The 19,699-nt window shown below is 40.0% G+C and overlaps 1 protein-coding gene across 4 annotated transcripts in view; it reads right to left on the bottom strand.

The window, feature by feature from the left end:
- TRRAP (transformation/transcription domain associated protein) overlaps nt 1-19,699 on the bottom strand; it is a 94,462-nt gene that overhangs the window by 2,331 nt on the left and 72,432 nt on the right. For all 4 annotated transcript variants that reach the window (XM_074599568.1, XM_074599570.1, XM_074599569.1 and 1 more), the window contains exons 63-71: nt 18,789-18,953; nt 17,558-17,648; nt 15,755-15,954; nt 14,751-15,012; nt 7,393-7,618; nt 6,563-6,780; nt 3,765-3,949; nt 1,983-2,186; nt 813-1,007 (exon numbers count right to left, since the gene is read on the bottom strand). In XM_074599568.1, the coding sequence (XP_074455669.1) occupies nt 813-1,007; nt 1,983-2,186; nt 3,765-3,949; nt 6,563-6,780; nt 7,393-7,618; nt 14,751-15,012; nt 15,755-15,954; nt 17,558-17,648; nt 18,789-18,953 (1,746 nt within the window). The remainder of the gene's footprint in view (nt 1-812; nt 1,008-1,982; nt 2,187-3,764; nt 3,950-6,562; nt 6,781-7,392; nt 7,619-14,750; nt 15,013-15,754; nt 15,955-17,557; nt 17,649-18,788; nt 18,954-19,699) is intronic.

The following is a 19,699-nucleotide window of genomic DNA, read 5'->3' as shown; positions in this document are numbered from 1 at the left end:
CGTCCTTCTTCTGTGCAGGCACCCCAGACTGCACACAGAGCTCGAGGTGGGGCCACACCAAATCCGTGTGGCCCCTCATCATTCAGATGGTGAAATTACAGCCTACGTCTGCAAATTTGCTTGCACGTACAAACGTGGCTTTGTAAGGTAAGATGATGAATTATTAAAAAATATTCTAACACAGCTTTCTGTATTATAGATAAAGAAAAAAAAACCACTTTAGGGTACACTCCATCTTTTAAAAAGTAACTAGCTCACACCACAGCAACAGGACATTCTGTGCAATGTCCTTCTGGTGCAAATTGCCTGCCTAAGTGCAAGATGCCTCATTTTTGGAAAGCATTAGAATTTAAAATGAAGTTAGACAATTTCTTTAGAAAACTACACCCTGCTAAGAGCTAGAATCCATCAAAGAACAGCATATCTTTAGCATTCTATTTCACTAACAAAGGGCCAAGACACATTTCTATTCACAGATGATTACGAAGATCTAAATGATGTTGCATTTGTCATTTAACTATTTACCACTGCCAGGATTTGGAAGGATCTGTGAGGCTACAGCACTGAAACAATCAGCTTGAATTAACATGTTTGGACAAAAAAAAATTAAATTAGGGGTAGAATTACACCTATCTTCCTCCTATTCTTTCCAAAATTGCAAACATTTCAGCTGGCCTTTGTGATGAGCTCAGGGTAAGATTTAAAACCAAATACGGACTGTTCAGTTTCTGCCTTGACCAAGAAAGTGTTGTTTAGTTTATAAATTGCCAAATATAATATGCTGCAAACAACCTTTCAAAAGGTATACAAACCTTAAAGTTCGGCTGTGCAAAGCAGCGAGCTACTGCGATCATAGATGCTGTCAGTGGACCAGACACCCCAATGGTGGTAAGAAATTCAGAAATGTTTGGTGTAAGCCGGAACGGAACGGGACGGTTGGCATCCAAATCTCCAGTGGCGTCATTAATGTCAAAGCGAAAGTAAGCCACATTTAGCTTGCCAGTATCCTGGATTTAAAAGCAAGATGCACAAGAGTAATTAAAGGAACAGATTTTCATTAATGAAACCAAAATAACTTGGATTTTTGTTTCCCGTTAAAGCTCAGAGTACAAACAGTACTCCAATAGCTTTTCACTCTTTCAGTCAAACAGTTTTTGAGCAAAAAAGTTAAAATTAAAGGCATGCACAAAGTCACATATGTATTTCTCTCAAAACGTGTGTCCAAAACTCCTTAGTAAATACACATTATTGTAATCCCAAGCTTAAGGAGCAGACGGTTCTGTGGCATGGTCTCTAAGGAGTCATGCAGGCAGACAGGTCTCTCGTCTGGGCGTCCCCGCTCCGCACTCTCCATGCAGTGGTCGCTCGGGGTAAGCATCTGAACACTTAGCGAGAGGGATTAAAGAATCTTAATTGCTCTGCACAGTGTAGCCCTCCACACGTTAAAACGGCACTAAGACTTTAATACAAACCACTTCGCCCTACGAAGGTGGCAAGCCTCATTTTAAACGTTGAGTTAAAACAGAAAAATCACTATTAATAGGAGTTGTAGCTTGATGTGGTGGCAATGCTGAAGAGAGCATGCTATTTCAAAAAGGGTATTCCCCTTTAAGAAAAGGAAGCTCTAAATTTTTTATTTTTTTTTTAAATCTGTTTGACACAGAGATATATTCAAAGCAATATATTTGAAGAGGGACTAAAAAGAGAGAATTATCAGTCATTTACACGAACAGCTCCAATATCTAGGAACGATTTTACAGACAAAGTTCTAAATTCTCACCACAGAAGGCAGAGTTGATGTCCACAGGGACTGCAGTTTAAATTACTACCTACATGATGTGCAATCACATATAAATGAAAAACCTACTGAAATGCACTGTTAATTATAGATGTCGAATTACTGTTTTGACTCATTTCAAAAGGATAGTCCGAATTTCCATTTGATCAAAGACAGCGTGCATCTAGAGCAAACTAAAGCGTACCTGGGCAATCTGCAGCATTTCAGGGTTGAGTCTATTTAAATGGAAGATGAATTCTGCAAAGCCAATTAGGGCTAACTGAATAGTGAACATCTTCCGAAAAGTCCAGTAATCCGTAGCATTGGGGAAGGTATGCAACGCCCACTCCTTGAGCATGCTGCGCGGCACCATGTTACTCTGCACTTCTTTAAGTATATCTCGGAGAACCTACATAGGAAACGTATTAGTTGAGAGAGATCAGTTTTAATACACTTCTTAGCAACAGACAAATATGCCAAAAGCAACCGCCAAACTTCTCTCAACTGCTGTATCCCGTTTTAGGAAAAACATCTTGAACTTGGACACTTTCAATCCAACACTGTTTCCTGCCTTCTTTGCCAAAACACACATAATATTTTGTTAGCCCAACCTCTGCCCAGCTAGAAAATATTCTTTATCTGAAAAGACTGAATTTTTAATAAAACCATATAAGCATGAAACTGCAAGCAGGCATGTCGGAAAGCCTGAGACCGGGAAGTGGCATAACCTGATTTGAAATATCTTCTACTCAAGACTTCCAAGGAAATCAGACGTGCGCTAGAGACGTTTGACTCATGACGCTCTGCTTCCTTACGGAAAACTAATGGAATATACTTCACTATCTCCTAGCTTCAGTGCAAGCTGGATACGCATTTTGCAGCAATGAAATCCTTGCATAATGGCAAGATTTGAAATTATACAGGGGGCCTACAAAGCATGCAAGCTAGAGATGGCTCTCTGCAGGGTTTCTTCATACACTGCGTAAAAGGGGAAGGATTTTTATCACACAAGACAGGGAAAGACACTGGGTAAAGTAATTTGCAACATGTATTATTACAGCAAAATTACCTCAAAAATATAAAAAGATATAAGCTGAGAGCTTTATTCTACTGTTCCTGTAAGCGTACACTGTACAATAGTTTCCTCCCTGGATGTAAACATTTGCAATCTACCAAACCATTTAATTACTGTAGCATATACTAGCCTAATTAATTAGAAAAAGAACAGTTAGGATCTGTTCTATTACACCAGAAAGCATGATAGTCATACTGACTTCAATTAAATGGCTGTTAAAGAGTTTCATAACCTGAAGGAAAGATTCTCAAAATAGAAGCAGATGTTGGGTAACACTTCATTTTATTTTGTAACAAAGAAAGCCTGACAAGAGTTTCTCTAAACCATGTCTGGGATACATGGACACCATATATTTTCTAATAGCTATATTTGAAATGGGGCTGGCATTTTATGTAAGAATTTGCATTAACCTTAAGATAAAAAACATAAAATAACCTTATTTATCACAATCGGATGTTTGATGGAGGCTGCAGACCAGGAAGCTTTGCTCTTTCTGAGTGCTATCGTTTATTAGGCTGAGATTACTCAACTGTTTCTATTTGACTTAGATGAAACGAATCCGCCGGCAATTTTAGGAGATACACTAGAAGAACATGGGGAAGGCTGCATCACGTCACACGCTGTAACAGCTTATGTAAATTAGGAGCACTGTTTCCCATGTTATCAATTAATTATTTTCAAAGCATTATAGGAAAGGGCCAAAAAGCCACCAACGCCTTGTCTGGTTGCAGTTGCAGTTACCCAAACCAACCTAGAGTAAAACAAATACAGCAAAACCAAAATAAACCCCAAACAATCAAACCAGCTCCTCTGCATCTAACGAGAGGTGAGGCGTCGGGGCGGGGGGGACTGGACACTAAGTAGAGCCCACAAGAAAAGCCCTTGGTTAAAGTTCATCACAAATGGTAGTACCTGATGGCTCGCCTGAGTCCCCCGCGCTTGGACGGTGGCCAGTCTGTCATAGTAACGAGAAATAGGGTTGTCGTGCTCGATGCCCTTCTTGGCACAGCGCTGCTTATAGATCTCCACCAGGGACAGAGAAGAGGGATTGTCTTCCACCAAACGCATCTGGGGAGAAACTGCTACAACCCGGGGGACTGGGGGGGATTTGGGCAGGGTGAGAGAGGAGGGGGACGGGGGGCAGAGAGCAAAACAAAACAGTTAATCCATAACCCAAGAACTAAGAGAAGAATTAGCATGTAAGCATCAGCCCCTAAAACACAACTGTGATTATCAACTGCACACAACTAATTCACAAGCTCAGTTAAAAAGAAAGCAGATTTTTTCATCTTAACAGAAACATCTCAACTATATTAGCAAAAAAAGCTGAGCACCCGTTATTCTTCCCACTTATCTGCAGAAAAGAGGGTAATATTCAGGTGCAAACGGGTTTATAGTATCTGATTAAATGACGCTGGCATTATGTCAATAAAAACGACTCTGAAGAACAAAACTACTAAACTCAACAGGGTATTTAAAGTGATTCAGAAAAAACAGAGGAAAAAAAATCTGAACATAGTTGAGGAATAGATGTTTAAATGACACTATGTGAAAATAACACAGGGAAGACACAGCAAAATAGTCAATAATAAGAAAACTTAAGGCGCTGAGCTTTTCCCTGATGAGCAGTAAACTTGCAAAAAGCCTATCTGCACTTTCACGGTGCTCCAAAGACGTGCCACCCTGCAGAGCCTCAGGCGCACCCCCACACCACGGCCAGGCAGCCCCTGCCGGAGCTGGCTTTTCCAGGGACACCCGTTGTCCTGTGGGACAGCCACCTGAGTCACCACCAAAACAGTTCTCATCATTCCCCTCAGAAGCTGTAATGATCTCAGAAATATATGGAAAACTTGTTTAAATGCATTTAAATTGTTTGACGTAATTCTTCAATCTTAAAGAAGAAAAAGCGTTCTGCAAGGAAGGGCTATTAATGAGCTATTTCTTCTGGTCTCCTTCCATTAACCTCGGGCAGCAGAGAAATGAATGTTCTTTATGTTTTTTCAAATAGTATCAAGCCACACAGTACAGTATTATTTCCAAAACCACTATAGTTTAAAACCAGCTATTTGAAGCAAAACATGTTAGTTTAATAATCATGTTATATAGAGGATGTATTTCTGTATCAGTGGCCCTGTTTATCATATCTTTCAAGGCTTTTATCGACTGCATTTCAGTTATTTGGCCTTATTTTGGAGTGATGCAAAAGAGTCTTCACCTATGCAGATACCGTATTGACCTTTTGTTATAACAAATCCCGGGGCTTGTACATTTTGGTCTTTTTAAAGTCCGAAGCCAAAGACACATTTCTAGCTCTCTAAGTGCAACTCGCCTCATCTGGCCACCACGCTCCTCACAGCAGCTTTATGTCAAGAGACACTGCTGGCCCAAAAAGGAGGGCTGATAAAACCATACTTGGGTAAAATCAGATCTCAGCACTGTTTAAAAGGCCAACAGCAAAGTAGCAGCTTTGTCTTGGTGTCTTTGATTACAGTTTCCCTTACCCATACTGTATTCCCTGCGCACCACCCAAGGATTATTAGAAATGTACAATGTACAGAACTCATTTATGGGAACTTGGTAAGTGATTCATTGACCTTTTGAAATGAAAAGTATTTCTACATTAATATGAAGTGGCTACACAGCTGTAAGCTGGAACTTGCCAACACCCTCAGTATCTGTAAAACACAAGAGTTTAATTATCTTAAAGCATTTACATTGGTATTTGAATCACAAGCAGATCAAGTATGTTGCCAGGCGAGACTCTGATATTCTGTTTCTCATTTCATGAATGAATTATTTAGTATCGCCACATGAAAACGCCAAGATGCACAAGGAAAGAGAAAGAATTAAGACCGTGTTCAGCCTTCATTAGCTGTTCCTGGTTTAAATGCCTAAACGTGTGATCTTTTTATTACATGAATATTTTGGCAATTTATACACATAAATCACTGGAAGCCTCCTTAACTCTCCTCATTAGAGCCTCCCTACCATTATGTTTGTTAGTTCCGTAATGTTTAAGCATAGCCAGGTGCTGCTGTTGGCAAAGTGCGCTCTTCCAACCAAGTAACCTTTTACAGGATCACAGAAGTACGCTCAACAAAGTCCTGCAGCCAATACCTAGATTATGAATGGATTTTATTTGGCAACAACTAACCAGTCCGTATATATTCCTGAAAGTAAGCATCACCATGGACATATAAAGGGACTTGAAAAATTACAGATACGTTATCATATCAGAGAATTCAGAAACTATATATCTAATTCAAAGCTCTACAAAAAATTCTTTCTTCTGTGTTATGTGGAAGAGGTAAAAGAAATTCAATATTCATATATTGCAACTTGGGGAGATAAAGCTTGGTTCCGTCCCTCTCCAACTGTCTCTAAATGCATGTTGGGAAGTACACGTATCCATTGCCGTAGCAACAGACCCAGCGGGCATGCCTCGGCCTTCCAGTGTTATTCACAGCTGAACTTGATACTACAAACGATGTGTGCAAGCTCGTCTAAAAACACCCTAGGTCGCATGAAATCAACTTTACCTCTTCAGAGGGGTGCTACAATACCAGAAAAGACTAATTACCTGGACAGGTGTGAATTTGCCTTCGGAATATTCAAAAGCCACAGTATCAGAGATTAGTCGTTGTCAAAAAATTTAGCAATTAAATATAACATATATTTAAAAATAATACAAAAATATCTCTTTTCAGTACCTGTAAAAAACAGATGTCTTTTTGTGGTTTCCTTCCTTTTCTCTAAGCAGGGGTTCAAAAGGCGAAGAAGCTGTAACACCCGCTCCTCTCTGCGAGACTCCGTCAGACAAGCGTCGTTCATGACCAGGTATGGGTAAATCTTGCCGTTGTGGCCTCGGATGTAGAGTCTTCTAGCTGCAGTGTTGTGTTTCTGAACGATCTCCACCCTGGGCATAAACCTACCGGGAAGAAAGGGATATTAAAGCACCTGAGCTAATATGCTCCAATATTAAATCATGATGTAAAAAAAAAAAAAAAAAAAAAAAAAACAAAAAAAAAACCCACAAAAAAACCAAAACAAACCAACCAACCAAAGAAAACCCCACCAAAGTAGTAAGGCAGTGCAACTGTATTGCAGGGTACAATTCTATTACCCAGCTAGCCCGTGGTTTCTATTTTGTAGTCAAAAACTCTTCTGTTTGATTTATTTATTTTTTAAGAAAACGGTTCTTGAGCAAAATTAATCATTAGATCAGAGCTGTATCACTATTTTGAAGATCAGTACCCCTATTGACTACAATAGAACAACTAATCTCAACTTATATCCACACAAAATAAAACCAAATACCCTCTTCATACAACAGTACAGTGGCTTAGTGAGGCAATGTAAATTACCGAAGGAGGATAAAATAAAAAAATAAAGATCTATACCAAAGTATGGCTCCATATATGTAATTTAAACATATGAAATGCACAAGACATCTACTTTTGCAGAGTGGACGGATGGAAGAGGTTTTCATTCTCTCCTCTGTTTTCAGAATTACAGCCACCGAAGGGCATTCGTAGGTTACCTTGCTATCTTGATGTAGTAGTGCGTTGGCTTTGGCATAAGGAATTCTCCCGGTATCTCTACTTCTGCAGTTTGAGCTGAAAAATTACTTAGGAAGCGGCACTTCTCCTCTATGAGGAAGAACTTTGGAAGCTGTTTCGTTTTTGCCTCCAGAATTTTGATCCATTTCTTCAGTTTAGAGATAAGATTGTGAAGTTTCATTGACCCTGGCACACTGAAGTCGAAGTCTAAAAGAAAAAAAATATACAGACATCCTCGGCATTTGAGATTCTATGGAGGGTGTCCTCAAGCAAAGCACTTTAAGGAGGCCCACATACAGCATCCCCCAATTACGCAGCAAAGCATCAGGCTGGTCTCAAACACTGTAGGAAAAAGGAAAGCTCCCGCAGTCGGCAACTCCCCCGGCAGACGGCAGGCACACTACCAAGCAAGGCAGCAGAGAGACGCGGCCGCCCCTGGGCCCGCAGCAAGGAAAGGCCGCGGGCGGGGACAGGGACAGCGGGGCCAGAAGAGTCGTTCAGAAGAGGCAGAGCATCCCGGGGAGAGGACGGCAGAGCAGCAGTCCCACCACAGCAGGAGACGCCGGGGAACAAACCCTGGCGTCGGGCAGTGCAAGCCCAGCCCCCCTGGCGAGCTGCGCGGCCTTCAGAGGACAGGCGCTGCTGACGGCTTCATCTCCACGGAAAGGCTTTGGGTGAAATCCTAGAATTACCTACCGCTTACACCTGTCAGAGCCTGCCACCTCTTCACACAACTCTGAAATATTCTCTATTTAGTAAGTAACAAACTTCCCAAGGTTTTCCTGTCTTTTACAGTCACGCAAACATTAGAAAAACATAATGTGAAAATTTTAAGTACTATTATTGTATCTAACTGTCTACATACCGCAACCAGACAGACTGCGTAGAAAAAAAAAACAGGAATAAACCAAATGATTAGATCAGATCATTTAGTGAAAGAGGAAAAGTAAGCTTATTTTACAGTCGAGCTGTATAATTTTCTCCCTGCTTCATTAAAAGTGATTTTTTTATTTAAAATCAGTAGAGGCTTTTTACTTTTAAAAGGGATGAAAGAGCGTGAACTGAGGATACAATGTAGAATCTGTGAGCAACTGCAGGACAAATAGTAAAATCACTGTTACTATTATTCTACTATTCTGAACTGCAAGAAAATTCTCCTTATTCTTTCCTGGCTTAGGTAACAATTGCACGTCACCAAGGGAAGACCAGATACGACAGCCTATGCAAAAATGACAATATTATGGCAACAGCCTGCTCTTTCCTTCGCAACGTGCAGTGTTGCAGCGCGGAACCGTCTCCTCCAGCCCACGTGCAAGGGTCAAGGTCAATACACAGGCTTCAGAACGCTGCGCCAATAATTCTGTAACAGAAATCACTGCAATATCCACCCTTTTCTGGGCCAACACCAATGCCATCTTCTCAACACTGCTTTCACTAGTTTTGGAACACAGCAAACAAATATGTTTGAATTTACCAAAAGAGGGAAAATGAATAAACCACATATGTGAAATTATGGCTCTGCACTTCAGTGCCACAACGAGAGATTAAACACAATCAGGTAAGAAGATAAACTGCTCGCTCTCTAACCCTCATTAGTTATGGCATCCCAAATTGCACAAGTTAATGAACAGACTTGAATTTTTAAAAAGCATTTCTATACCAGAGTCTAAAAGATGCCATTTTAAGTTCAACATGTTACAAGTGAAAAAGCAACAGCAAGAAAGCAACACAGAATGTCGATTTGGTATTTCTGAGCTTTACAGCTAAAGCAGAACAGAATCTTCACTATGATTCAAGACAACAGAAAATTAAGTCTCAAAAATGAGTCTGCATCTTATTGCAGAACCTCCGTTTCAGTATGTCACACACACAGACACATTTTCCTAAGTTGACAAAAAAACCCAAAACAAAACAATCGTGAGTGCTCAGAGGAGAAATTAATTTGACCACATAAATACGCTACAAGCATCCATCTCCAAGTATGCTAACAGTGAATGAAGTACAAGTGCACAGCAATTACTGCATATAAAAGTTTTTTTCAACCAGAATTAAAACCACTCAAAACTCTGATTATCCCCAAGACTTACTCCTACAAACAAGCTTAGAACATTTTCTCTTCTAGCCAGCAGCGTTCAGACCACTCTACACCCACGCTCCTGTTCTCCAAGTTCTCTTCTTCGCGTGTGCGGGATACCATTACCAAATAAAATCATGCAGTCTGGGATTCCTTTCGTTTTGCTATTCTGTTACTTAAACAAAATCACCGAGAACACACAGCCCAGCACCCTTCATTGAGTATCCACAACATACTGCTATCTAACAGCATTTGCTCAAAGTCTTTAGTCTATTAGCCCAAAACAGAGCAAAAACCAGCACATACAAAACCCTTTCCGCCTCTATAAAAAAGAGTCTATAGTGAAAAATACAGTTTCATATTTATGGATGTTAGAAATTAGCATAACTCTGTAATATTCCCTTTTCTTTCTCACCTGGTCTGGGCAGCACATCTATTGCGGTATCGGAGTAAAACACTGATTCCAATCCCAAGCCTACCCTCTAGTGAGCAGTGGGAGTAAATCATTTCATCAAAGTGACAAAATTATTGAATCATTTATCTCCTGAATCTCTGAAGTGCAGGAAAGTATCCCCGAATTGCAACTAGTTTTTGTGCTAACGTGAATCACCCGAGTAGTAAAAATATGCATCAATATATAGTCCTTATTAAAAAAGTCCTTCAGTTCACCACGGGAATAGCTGTAGTTTGTCGAAATGCCTATTTTAAGATTTTTGCTGTTTTGTTTCCCAGTGGCAGATGGGAAAGCAGAGAGTTCAATGAGTCGTTTCACTCCTGACACAGAGAGCCCACCTGAGAAGAAAAATCACTGCAGCTGGAACAGGAAATACAAGACCAGACATTACTCGTGTACAAAGTCTCTCTGCTTTGCAGACATCTCAATCTATGTAAATAGTATTTTTGTTTCAAACAAATACACTTTTTGAGTACTTGCTACTGAAGATCTTTCTCAAGCTAACACATGCTGGTCTAAAATACGTTGGTACTACCACCGCCTTTTCCTAAAGAGAATAGCAAGTTTACCTCCGCTCCTTCAGTGGAGATACTGACAGAGGACCACGATACAGACTGGAACTGAAGCAGCTTGCTCTCTGTCCTCAATGTTGCTGACGCTCTTACAGCGTGCTATATGTATTTCCAACAAACGTGTTCATTCAGAGTCCTGAATGCCTCAAAAATTGCTACCTGACTCCATCCAACCCAGCATTACCAAAGAGTTCTTGCCACTCTGGGTGAAGGGACAACCTGGGAGCACAATGTTCCTGCCAATGAGACAGACCCAAACCATCCTGACGGTCCTTCACACAACTAGATACAGCTTCATCCTTTTGGAGAGCGGGCTCTACCATCACTTCTCATGGAGCAACACAAGAGAATACACTTGAGTTCGCAAATTAGAGTACCAACCAACACCCTGACCTACAGAACGCTACCATAGCACTAAAAAACATAGAAAACACCTCCAAACTAAGACTTAACACCTGAAAAAATCCTTCCTGCGAGACTGGCAGAAAACAGTTCTGATCAACAGGCGATTAATGCTTTTAGAGCAAGCAACAGTTCATCTGCAGGACTTCGAAGACTATTCTGACGCCAGACCAAGCCTGATCACAGTTAACGTTCATGACCCAGGGACCTGCAACAGAGAAGCCAGGACACCATCACATCAGACACTGCTCAGGAGGTGGAAGCTCAGGATCACTTCACATTCTCTCTGCATCTGATGCTGAAGAAGGCCCAAGCATTCGCCAAGACAGAAGAGCTGTCTTGCTTTTGAAGTGATTATTCAGACATTTATATACTCCACACTTTCCCAAAGGTTCTGTTCAATCTCACAAGAACTTTTGGAAAGCACCAACAAACATGACGGATCTCGGTGGCAGGTAAGCAGAAATATGAAGCAGGACTTAAGAGTTTATCACTCAGCTCCAGAAAACCACGACTGCAAAGACCAGCCCAAGGTCTCTTGATCTGGATTTTCTGGACAACATCCTGCTACCTAAAACTGTGAATGGAAGCAAAGAGCGAGCTACCCAAGTGATGTTACGGCTCACTCTTGAAAAAAGAAAAAACATCCTTAAAAAAGCTAAAAATTAATAACAGAGCCCTTCCCCCTGCCCTCTCCCCACACTTCAGAGAAACACTAGGACTTCAAGAAGCTTCTTTCTGATTCCAGAGTTTCCATTCGCAGCACAGAATTCATTCTGCTGGGTGCCAAAACTCTCAAGAAAATTATCTTGCCCATTAAGAGTATATTTTGGAATTTTCCATTCGTATTCAGCTTCAGTGGAGAGATGGCTACGGAAAGAAGCAGGATCCAAACTTTCATCTGCCCACAAAGGAACAATCGAGGCAGTTTTTCTCCTCCTTTCGCTGCTGCAAGAGCTCTCAAAGGGAGCATCTCTCAGCTTTTGCCTCTTCTTTGATGTCAAAGGTTCAGCAGAAAAGGAGAGAAGGAACAAAGAACAGATGGTCAAAGGACTACGCATTTGAAGTTCCAGGGGAAAAAAATTCAAAGAAAAATTTAGTTTTAAAATACGTAATATTAGGATGGAAAAAGATGACCTATCAAAGCTCCAGCAGACCAGATGGCTGCAGACAAAGTTATTTAGAATGTAAGAAATGGTGAGAGCCCCCAACGGCTCCAAACAGGAATCGAGATGCAACTCAGGTGCTGGCGGAAGAGACGATGCAACCAAACATAGCTGAAAGTGTCTACAAACCACAGCCGTCAGCATTACTCTGGAAACGACTGAGGAAAACAGCTCCTCAGCTTGGATACTGCTGAAATGGAAGGCAACCTCTGCCATTATCTGCCCGTCACCTAACTGCTACCAGCAACCAGAAAACCAAACAAACACGAACCTTCCAGTGTGACAAACGGACACGGTAGGCATGAGTTACAAATGGTTTTTATATGTTAAAACAGCCTTTGCTATCTTTAGTACAGTAATTATAATCCTATTCATTTACTTATATACATTTTAGTATTATTGCAAAATTAATAATTTCATTTTCTGCAAAAATGCCTAAGTATATCAACCCATTTAATTTCTTCTGCTTTCCCACACTTCATTTGTAAATTAAAACACTAAATTTATTAGATTAAAAACAATTCTATTTCTAAGCAAACTACTTATTTTAATCCTGTAGACATTCATGTTGAATCATACTTAAAAATAAAACATGAACACTTCAACAAAAAAATACAGAAAGTAATTACTGACTATTAAACCAAAGTTTAGTAAGAAGAACTTTGAATTTTATGGCTTTACATGATTTTTACGTCCAGGCCTATGTTGGTGGTCTTTATTTAATATGTCGTTCCATATAATTGTTTATAAATGCTATGATTAGAAAGCAAACCTGAAAACCTTAAATGCCATCTATCTATCATAAAGACATGCAAAAAATCCACAACAGCATGTAAGAGCTGAAAATCCTCTCCATTTTTCATGTTAACTAAAAACTGTAGTTGAATTGTAATTAAACTTTGTTAATTGTTTCTCTAGAAATGTGCTGAAACATCAGTTTAGATTCTGCAGACTTGAGCCTGGTGTTGTATTTAGTTTTCCTTTACACTTTTGGAAACTCCACATCTCTCTGGCGCTCAAAGGAAAGAAGGTAAGAGGTACAATGACAGTCCACGTCAACAACACTCAGAGCAATAAAAAAGCGACTACACTACTGTTGTAATGTAAAGACATATAAACCATTATTAAAAATTAAAAACAAGTCTAAAGTTGTATTAAATGTATTTTTTTCCCCCTGTAAGCTTACGTCAAAGACACACAAAGTGTTTCTACTTCCATTACCCTTCCTAGGACACTTCATCCATTAAAAAGTTAATCCTATGGTTCAGGACTTTCATTATCTGCTGTCATGTAACTGTTGTGCCTCAAAGAGGACATCCTGCCCTACACAGCGGGCGCGCGATGTACGGGTGGTATCTACAACTGAGCTACGCTCGCCAGATTCCCATCACTTCACTTACTCTCACAACATTATCAGTAAAATGCCTGAAAAAGCACCGCAAGTCTACCTGCTGAACTCTGTGAATGCTCAGTAGCTGTGTTGACCTCAAATAATTTTAAGTTAAGGCAACTTTATGTAACTTAGAATTCTAAAAAGAGTAACTTTTCAATGCAAGATTCACTTTTGCAGAGGAACGAGTTTGATGCGGGAAGGGGGTGGTTTTTAAATCATTATAAAAGCGAAGATGATAGAGTTTAACTCATGCCAGAATCATCTAAGTCAGAGTCCCAGTAGGGTAAAGAGAAAAGTAGATTCAGAAAAAGATGAAAACCCAGGTCTTCACAAAAATTCTATCTTTCCAGTTTTGAACAACTAATAAATTTGAATTCTGTTCAAAAAACCCCACCTATATTTAACTGTTCATTTTCATCTAACTCTACAGTTATCTTTAAGGAACAGCCGATGTTCAGATCAGAATTTATGCAGAACTCAAGATCTTGGCAACCCACACCACCGACACAAACCCATGTCGCCCTCTGTCACACGCAGCTGCGTGGCCCTACCGCTTCTCCACGCGTATCAAAACCACACGCCACTGGGCGCAAGCTTCTCTTAGAATCTTAAATCAACATCAGATACTCAAAGATGTAACCCCACTGATACAGAGAAAACGAATGAAGCAAAAAAGCTACTTCCCTTAAGTACCTTTTTTATTAGATCTGATTAAAGTTATTGATTCAATTTACCTAACGATGTAAATTTGTGTAATAGGATTTTTATAATCTAGTAAACCAAAACACTAAAGTAATCTTCTTCATCAGGAGTAGGCTGTTTTGAAAGACTTCACACAATATTGTCAGTTTGGAGTTCTGGGGTGAAAATTTCATTAAATTCTGGCATCACCATAGAGTAGAGATCATTATTGTCCCTCAGCTATAGCAGGCAGTCCTATGGAAATTGCAAAAATATCACAGTGAAGTAATCTAATTCATCTTTAGACACATATGTGCTTTGACCACAGCTGTAGGTAATAAAAATCCAACAATATACTCATTCTCTTTGTTGAGGTCTGTTTTTCACCTGAATTATCTTTATTACTCCACAGAAGACTGGAACAGACAAACTATTTCAGGTTTGTTGAATGACAGAAAGGTGCTGTTTTCTATGTTTTCCCTCAGGAAAGATATTGGAAGAAGAATAAAAACACCGAATGCCTTTATAGTTGAACTTGGGGGGGGATTTCTCTAGACATTAAAAGTAACATTTAAAAAAACATTTTTAAACATATACCTGTTGTAAATTGCCCTTTTAACTTCTGGAACACAGGATCTTGAGCTGTGGCCTGCGCTCTCCTAGCTAGTGACTCTGAGGCAGCGCTAGAAAACATGGTGGACACGTTAGAGACGTTCTCCAGACCTACTCCAAAAGTGCTGACTAACTTCTTGACAAAATTTAGGGTATGAGGAGTGATTTTGGCATCTGAAACGGCTCCACTTTTCTCAAAGGCGACCGAATAGCACTTCGCCAAGCCCTGCTGCAGTTGTCTGAGAACCTAAGGATTGACACACCAAAAAAAAGACAAAACAGTCAGGAAGATTAGGACGCCTGATTTAACACCACGTATTTATTCCCACAGTGCATTTTATATAGTAACGTTATCCTCTCAGAAATGTTTATTTAAAACTGTATTTTTAGATTGCATCAGAGGGTCAATCGGAATGGCGGCACTGATCCCTGCTAGTGCTGCACCACAAAGCACAGCCTGCGCCTTCAACAGCAGCCAGGTTTTACATTTCGTATTTTGTGATACATTAGAAAATGATGCGATACGAGGAATCCTTCTTCAAACAAACACCGCGCTAGGTAGGCAGCACAGAACAGCCTGACACTTTGCGAGGCGAGTAATCGAAGCGGAGTGGCGTGTCCATCTGCTCGCTGTTATAATTCAAGCTTTGGACAATAATCGCCACCTGTCACACACCACCAGATCAAGAAGGAAAGTGGTATCTGTGAAACATGCTCTAAGAATACAAATTTTCAGTTAGTACAAGCAACAGCTTAAATCCTAGAGGCGTTCATCAAATTAATAGTTTTGGGAAACCTCTGTACTGCTTCCACAAAGAACCAAGCTCCTTGAAACTCCAATCAGAACAATCAGTTCCACACATACAACAGTTTACCAATCAAAACAAACAGTTACGTTTCAACGTTCAAAAATAATTCTAGATAAATATTTTGCAGTTAACTTTTCCTTAGATGATCCATACATCTGAAGGTGTACTAAAGCCAAATACCTCTTCGTGCCAATTCTCTCTGAACCAGACCATCTGATCTACAATGCCTTCCAGAGACGACAGCAGTGTTGGATGCAATTCTCGCTGCATGTGCATAATTCTGCTGCATCGCCACATCGGCGCAGTGGCTCTGATTGGCCCCGGATCTGAGGCAGAGTGCGACTGATTTCCAACTGAACTTGGCTGCTGCTGCCCAGAATCTGGAAAGTGGAAAATTTAGAAAAATTAAAGTTACCTTTCATAACTTTGATACGTGCCTGCATGAAATAAAATAAATAGTTCCAAGAATTTGCTTTAGGTTTACATTAAGTATTAATCATATATTACCTACTGAATTTCAGAAAATTTGAAAAAACTTGTTTTTTAGAAAGAAAGCTCTGCTCCAAGTGCTGTTCAGTGGTACAGACTTCCCAAGGTTAGAGCAATATAAACACTCTTCAAAAACACCCAGGGGGCGTAGCCTTGGCTTTCACGCTACCGACCCATGCTCTTGAAGTAACTGACATTGTTTCATACGGGATCAGATTGTTTAAATTATGGGGGTTTTGCTGCCTTCCCTTTTGGGGCGATCTCTCACACACAACTGAAGAATAAACATGCTGGTGCCGCCAGCACAGACACTGCCGCAGAGGGTGTCTTCTGGCACAACTCATCTCCTGCGTCACAGCTGCACCAGAGAGCGAATGAGCAGAGATTTGCTCTAGCAGATGACCCCCACCTGCTTCCCATGACCCACCGACAGAGCGGTAGTTTGTGGCACAACCACTAGGAAAATACTTTATTGGTTATCACTGACTGTCATGTGGCATTATCAAGAATTTGGCAGGGGAACCTCTGTCACTGGATATGGACGTAGTGAAGTATCATGGTACGTGGGCACCTCCTCCTCATCCAAAGGAGCACCCAAAGAAAAATAAGGCATTATTTAATTAGTGCCCTTCAAAGTTTGATGCATAAATTTAGTGAACCAATTCCCAAGTGGAAAGGGCAATTAAACAAACAATGCACTTTGTAACACAGAATACAGAACAGAAGGGAGAGTTTTCCAAGTAGCTCTCCTGGGATTTCCAGGAAATTATATGGACAAAAGAACAACTAAATTCTGTGGAATCACTTGACATAACAATTCTAAATAGGATTTGTTCTTGGAATAAAAGCTATTGTGCAAGTTGCTTAATGTTCTCCCCACCTCCCAAACATTTCCTCAAAGCCAAAACTGATTTTATTTTGCGTAAACCTAGATGCTCATTTTACTTGAAAATTAACCATAAGAAGTTATCATGGAGAAGTCAAAATACAGATTATTCAATGAAAGCAGTTTACCTCATTTGAGATACATGAACCCATCTTTTGTTAAATTATTTTTCAAAGTTTGACTCATCTGCAAAGAAACTGAATGTCGCATGGTTCATGCTTCCAGTCAAAATTAGACTAGATCTTAGAAAACTATGATTCTCTTCTGTATTTGAAATCCAAGAATTTTCTACCTCTCCACCAATATTTAAAGATAAAAAACCAGTAAAAACATTTGATTTTCAATAATTAAGGTGACATAAGAATGAAGGAGATGAAACTTCTTGGCGAATACTTTATTCAGGAAAATTCAAGACAGCTCAAGCCATCTGCAGATTTAACTTCACAGAAACGAATGAATGCAAGCAAAGTTTAGCAAGAGTTTTTCTCCTTAGCCTTGATAAGTTGGTATGTTTTCTAGACAATCTGTTTTCCCAGTAAAATCAGGTGAAACTCAAAAGAATAACTAAGTTAGAAAGAGCCCAAGGGCTCGGTGATTATCAAGCTCACCGCTTTTGTAGCGCTCCCGCTGCTCTATCTTCAAGGTGAGGTAGAGGGTCCTGATGGGGAAGTAGACAGCCTGGGGGTAGACTCTGCCCACCTGTTGGGAGACACATGGACACACCGCTCCCAGTTCAGGAAAACTGACTTGATCAGATCAACACGTACAGATTCTCTTCGTAAATGAGTGCAATTCACTAATAATCAGAGCCTTGTTTTAAATAACAGCTTATGGAAAACTAGCAAATTGAAGATTCCTTCAGTAAGAGAAACCCAGAGCGGATGAAATGGTTAACTCCCTGCAGACGCTCTTCAGGCATCACCTAATTAGAAGGTTACTGCGGGAGCTTGGCCTTTCACCTGCGCGTTAACGGGGCTCACTACTGCTCTACGTCAACCTGGACCAACACACGCCAAACTGCTTCCAGATTCCAGCTCTGAAAACATGATGTTTGAACCCCGCTTGCACTAAGCAATAACAAAACAGTATCTAAAAACACCTTAACAGAAAGATGCCGCTTATTCTCCCTTAGTCTACAGATGTGCTTAAACCATCTCTGTACTGAGATACAGGTGTAAGTTCTATTCTTGGACTCTGCTTCAGAGCAGACGGCAATAGGCAGTAAAATCTTAAAATCCCAAAGCAAGATTAATCAGAACTCCTACCTGCCAGCTCAGAGGGACAAATCCAGGAAGTCAGTTCCTTATCTAACTCCCTAAACCTTATCCTTATTCCTCTCATCATTTGTCCTACTAAACTTCAAGCAAAAATTTACACAGCCCTGGTAAAGATTTCTGATGGCAGCAGACAGAACCTTGTTTTTTAAAAACAAGTCTAATAAAAACCAAAGCACTAATGAAACAGTTTGCCCTTTAGTCGCTAAAGCTAACAATTCTTTATTCCTACTCCTACATTATGAGCATTTAACTATGTATTTCTAATTGTGTTCTATAATGTTCACAAAAATGTAATAAACAGAATTCCAGAGGGAACGCTATAATGCCTCGTGCACATATGGCATACAGTTTCACTGGATTTAATCTCATTAAGTAACATTCACTTTGAAATTTAAAATATTCTACTTATAGAGAGAAATTAGCATTTTTTAACTCATCAACGGTTGCAAACAATAGCATTTTTAAAGCTTGGCATTTTCTTAATTTGCTTGGGAAAATATTTGTCTCTCATCTTGAAAACAATGATTACAGCCAATAAAGTAGTAGTGAGCATCTTGGGTACCTGGCTGATGAGGTTGAGGAGGAGTTTGCCCTCTGAGCCCACCAGGCACGTCAGGAGCTGGGGAATCCAGGCCAGCCACTGGATGGGCGGGACGCCGATGCAGTACTTGTCCACGGCATCGGCCAAGGTGTTCTTGTCATCGTCGAAACTCAGCAGCCAAAGAACCTAAACGAGAATGTCAAGAGGACATCTCAGGGCTTCAGTTCAAGACACATCAATCATTACGATGCACGAAAAAACACAGATATTTTATTAATAGTGGAGTCCTCGAAAGCGTTAAAGGTGCCTCGGACACATAACAACTTACATTCGTTATGCCTGCCCAATGTCATTTTTTCCATTAGAAACAATATTTAAAGGATGTAAAAATAACTATAAGTGTACTATTTGCTATAAAACAGGACAGAAAAAAGCCAACGAACATGGCTGCATTCCACAAGTTGAGTTTTGGGTTGGGGGTAGGTAGAAAATGAGGCATGTTTACAGAACCTAAAATATATGCTATTCGGATAAATTAACTTTGATGCAAGAACTTGAGTATTTCTTTGTGTGTTTTTAATGATTTTAACTGTCCACTCCTAATAATACTTTTTCTACAACTTAATTTAAATGCAAATATATGAAGCACTGACTAAAAAAAAAAAAAAAAAAAATCACTAACAGTTATGCAACCAGACAGGGAGAATAGGAGAATAATAAACTTCAGGGTGCTATGGAAGCCACCTTTAATCTAGAAAAATATTTTCTGTGTTTGTTTCATGTTCAAAATAGCCTTTCACAGTCTGCTATCGTTTTTTAGATTTTCTTCATGAGAGAGATTAAAGTAAATACGCCCAAACTGAGGAACAGATAAAACAAAGAGCTTTGGCTAAAATTCTGTTGAATTAGAGTAAGTTTACAGAAAAGGCTTA

The sequence above is a fragment of the Larus michahellis genome, chromosome 8 (genome assembly GCF_964199755.1).
Source record: "Larus michahellis chromosome 8, bLarMic1.1, whole genome shotgun sequence".
NCBI lineage: Eukaryota > Metazoa > Chordata > Aves > Charadriiformes > Laridae > Larus > Larus michahellis.
The sequence above is the reverse complement of the archived record's forward strand: the minus strand, read 5'-3'. Positions and strand labels throughout refer to the sequence as shown.